This window comes from Cryptomeria japonica, chromosome 10 (genome assembly GCF_030272615.1).
Source record: "Cryptomeria japonica chromosome 10, Sugi_1.0, whole genome shotgun sequence".
Classification (NCBI taxonomy): Eukaryota; Viridiplantae; Streptophyta; class Pinopsida; order Cupressales; family Cupressaceae; genus Cryptomeria; species Cryptomeria japonica.
In genome coordinates this window covers 606,870,270-606,874,262 of record NC_081414.1, presented here as the reverse complement: position 1 = coordinate 606,874,262, position 3,993 = coordinate 606,870,270, and the positions used below count along the sequence as shown (strand labels likewise).

Here is a 3,993-nt window from a genome sequence, read left to right as displayed (position 1 = left end):
ACCTTTCAATAGTAAATTGAACAAGTTGCCATAACATCAGAACATGAATTGAAAGAGCAAGAGAAAGAGCTAGAAATAGTATTCAAAAATTGGTTATAAAAAAAGAAAGAGAAGACCAAAAACACATAACTATTCATTATTGAACTAGTAAAATATAACAATAATTATATGAAATGGTTGTGAAAAACCTTACTTATAACAATGAGAAACTACGTGACATTTTTTAAACTGAACTCCAAATTGCTACAATCTGCATGCTCCTATGAGAATTAAAATTTGACTTTGTGCATGCAAGAAGAAGTGCACAGGTTTTTCTTACTCAAAGACTGCTACGACAGGGCTCTTCACCACATGACCCATGTTATCGATCCAACTTAGAAACCCATACACCATATCCATACTTGTCTCGGCCTCCATAGTAAGAGTAAAATTTTGCTTCTGAAATTTCTCAGTAAATTGAAGGTTGGAGGGATTTACCTCTACCTTGAGTCCTTTCGGTACCTCAACGACTGCTTTATAATATGATGTACCATCTACCACGTTCGTCAATGTTCTTTTGAATGTTGAAGAGAAAGGTGAAGTGGCATTCTTGTTGAATACTGCAGTGAAGGAAGGATAGTTTAGGCTATCAGAACCGAAGTTGAAGCCACTTGAACAGGAAACAGACATCCCCGTGATTAATTGAATTTGCTTGCTGGTGTAATTCAAAATACACAAATAATTGATGTAGTCCTCTACATTGATGTCGTAGACGAGACCAGGGTCCATAGCTTTATTAGGATCTATGTGGCCTGAACCAAACTCCAAGGGAGTGGTCATTTTCCCATCATAACCATCAGTAATTGTGTTGTTGGCATTGTCTAGTATATAAGAAGTGGTCATCAGTGCAGATCTGATTGCCGCAGGACTCCACTCATTATGAACAGCTTTCAACAAAGCGCTTACCCCAGCTACATGTGGGCATGACATGGATGTCCCAGAAATTATACGATAATTTACTCCTGGCAAGTTTGGAGTCCAGGCTGCTAGGATACTTACCCCAGGTGCTATAACATCAGGCTTGAGGATGTTGGGGCTATGAATACTCGGGCCTCTAGATGAAAATTCAGCCATTACAGGTGCAGGATTAATGCGCAAGACTGTCATGCCAAAACCTACCTCCGCCATAGGATCTGCCACTGAAGAAGAATATTTGCCAAGGGCTGCTCCATCATGAGCATTCAAATATACAACAGGGAAATCCCTATATGGATAAGAGCCAAAATAATATGGCCAGTTTGTTACCATAAGAACAGCGATAGCTCCGGCATCTTCTGCAGCTTCAATTATATCAGCGCTGGCGTTCATGCATAAAACCACCGTTCCATTCACTTTCTCAGGGACTAGTTTTTTATTGCATGCACTATCTTGGATGTCGTAAGAGAGCAAAGTATTTGATATCTTCAACTTGTCATTTATCATATTGGAGTAGTAAAAGGAGGAGCCACTCACAATGGATCCGTCACCCAACTTCAACGTAGCTTCATATGCTCGATCGAGTGTGCTTGCTACCACTGTCAATATCCAAGGTGCACCATTATATATACTTTGGCGTGATGGCCCAGCATTTCCTGCGGAGCAAACAACAAGAACTCCTCTCTTGATGGCTGCAAAAGCTCCTAGTGCCATAAAATCTTTGAAATAAGCTGTGGTGGTGTCGAATCCAAGAGAAAGAGAGAGAACATCGGCTCCATCCGTAATGGCGCTCTCCATGCCGGCAAGCACATCAGAGCTTTCAACCCCAATTGTCCAACCAACTTTGTACATTGCAACTCGAGCAGCCGGAGCCACACCTCGAGCGGTACCAGGAGCGTAACCAAAGAAGCTCACATTACCCACGTAGTTGCCTCCCGCGATTGACGACGTATGGCTTCCATGACCAAAAAAGTCCCTTGGAGAGTCATAGTCATCAGTCGAATTAATTGGCCCATACAATGCTACTGCCCCTTTCTTAAAAGAGCGTGCACCGATGAGCTTTCTGTTACAGAGTGAGGGATGAAAAGCCGTGCCATTCTCGCATGTTCCCTTCCACCTGGCTGGCACAGGTTCCATTCCATGGTCGTTGAAACTCTTGCTCTCAGGCCAGATTCCGGAATCCATCAATGCCACAATAACATCTTGTCCAAATCGGGAAGCCGGCAACAAACCAGCATTAGGAGTGAGACCAAGAAATTCACTTGAATGAGTGGTATGGAGGTGTCCCACTACATCGGGTAACGATGCTAAATGCCCTGGCATCTCTTCCAGCATGTCTAACTCCGACTGGGACAACGTGACGCTGAAGCCATTAATGACTGTATTATAAGTATAATGATAGAAATCATCTATGTGGGAGCTGGGGTTAGTGGTAAAAGCTTTGACAGAAGATACCATAGATTTATACCATTGCTCGTGGGTGGAGAATTCACTGGGGATGGCAGATTTGTCCATAAAAATAACGTAATTTGAGGCATAGTCTACAGAAGAGGCGTATTGACAAAAGAAACTGAAAGTCAAGCAAACTAATAGCGGATGAACGAGACTCCAGCTTACATACATCTTGATGACTATACCTATAATCCCTATATGCTCATAAATGTCTATCTCTCAAGCTCTATTTTGGTGCATAAAAGCAGTGTCAAGTTTACTGCAAGCTGCTCTCATTTATTCGAACCCGTATCGGCCTTACAGAGCTTCGTTCTCTTGTTTTCTCCGCTTAATTTTGTTTGGAAGCAAATGTACTCGCCGGCACCTTTTGTTTTAATGTCGACTGACACGTGCTAAGATACTCTCCAGTAGTTTAACGTTTTCGTAATTGTTATGTCGTCTACCAACAAACACTAACATCGAATTTTTTATAAGGAAATATTATTTGTATTTCAAAACTCATACACCTCTAATTAGAATCGTGAGTGGGAATAAAATATTTACACACCTATCCTTATCGATTGGACCAGTCAACATTTAAATAGATTGAGATACAAATCTTATTATGATAAAGTATTTCAAGTTGTTGATATTTTAATTGTTTTATATAGAGTTTAAATTACTTTTTATTTCTATTTTTATAGAAAAAATATATTTTATAATTTAATTTTCTCTCTTTTGGTTTTAATGTTGAATATATATTTTTTAATTAATTAGAGTTAGTCGGCACTTTAATTGATATAAATTTGAAATATTTTTAGATGCTTATCTTAGTTTCTAATGGTCTATATCTAATTACATTGTATGGATTCTTGTATTTTAGACTAATTGTAGGTGTGATGTTGTTGCATGAGATGACTCATACTTATCATGTTATTTTTTCAATTTAAATGAACATGTCCCACCATTCTAAGGTCACCCTTACAAAAGAGTTACTATTAAACATTATGTGGCATGCCTAATAGTTTGAATTGATGATCAATGATTGCACTTTTAAGGACAATCTCTAGTACGAAAATGAAAAATAAAATCATCTAAAAAATATCATCTACTAGAAAACCAAACAAAAATCATATTAGAACATATCAATTACTATTCAACAATAGATACTACAAATAAGAATATTATATCACAATTTTCTCTGTCGTCAATCTTTCAAAATCATTAACATGATGGGTACCTTTTTCCTATTAAATATTTGAATCTTATTTGTGTGGAATACCTTTGAAGAACAGTTTTGAAGTAAATAACATTTAACTAACATTAATTTATTCTAAGAAGTGATTAAATCTATTTTGAACTTTAAATTAAATCATGAAGTACAAATAAATTATTACAATCCATGAGAAAGTATGATGCAATTTTGTTATTTTTAAGCTACTTTTCTTGTGAAGAGAACCTTTAACAATTATAATTGAAACACATGAACATATATCTTATGAAGAGCTACAATGGAGATTCTATAGATTCTACCCTTAGGTCTGTGACTTCTTATATGACTTCTCCTATCAAACTATCACATAATCTTATTGATGGAAGGAAGAATAT

The 3,993-nt window shown here is 37.3% G+C and overlaps 1 protein-coding gene across 1 annotated transcript; it reads right to left on the bottom strand.

The window, feature by feature from the left end:
- Positions 1 to 315: 315 nt before the first annotated feature.
- LOC131039308 (subtilisin-like protease SBT3) lies at positions 316 to 2,469 on the bottom strand. Its single transcript, XM_057972015.2, has one exon. The coding sequence runs from the start codon at positions 2,467 to 2,469 to the stop codon at positions 316 to 318; it is 2,154 nt and encodes a 717-aa protein (XP_057827998.2).
- Positions 2,470 to 3,993: the final 1,524 nt, after the last annotated feature.

What these genes read in the sequence shown, in the direction of transcription:
- LOC131039308 (XM_057972015.2), bottom strand. Translation starts at nt 2,469, where the DNA reads ATGGACAAATCTGCCATCCCCAGTGAATTCTCCACCCACGAGCAATGG.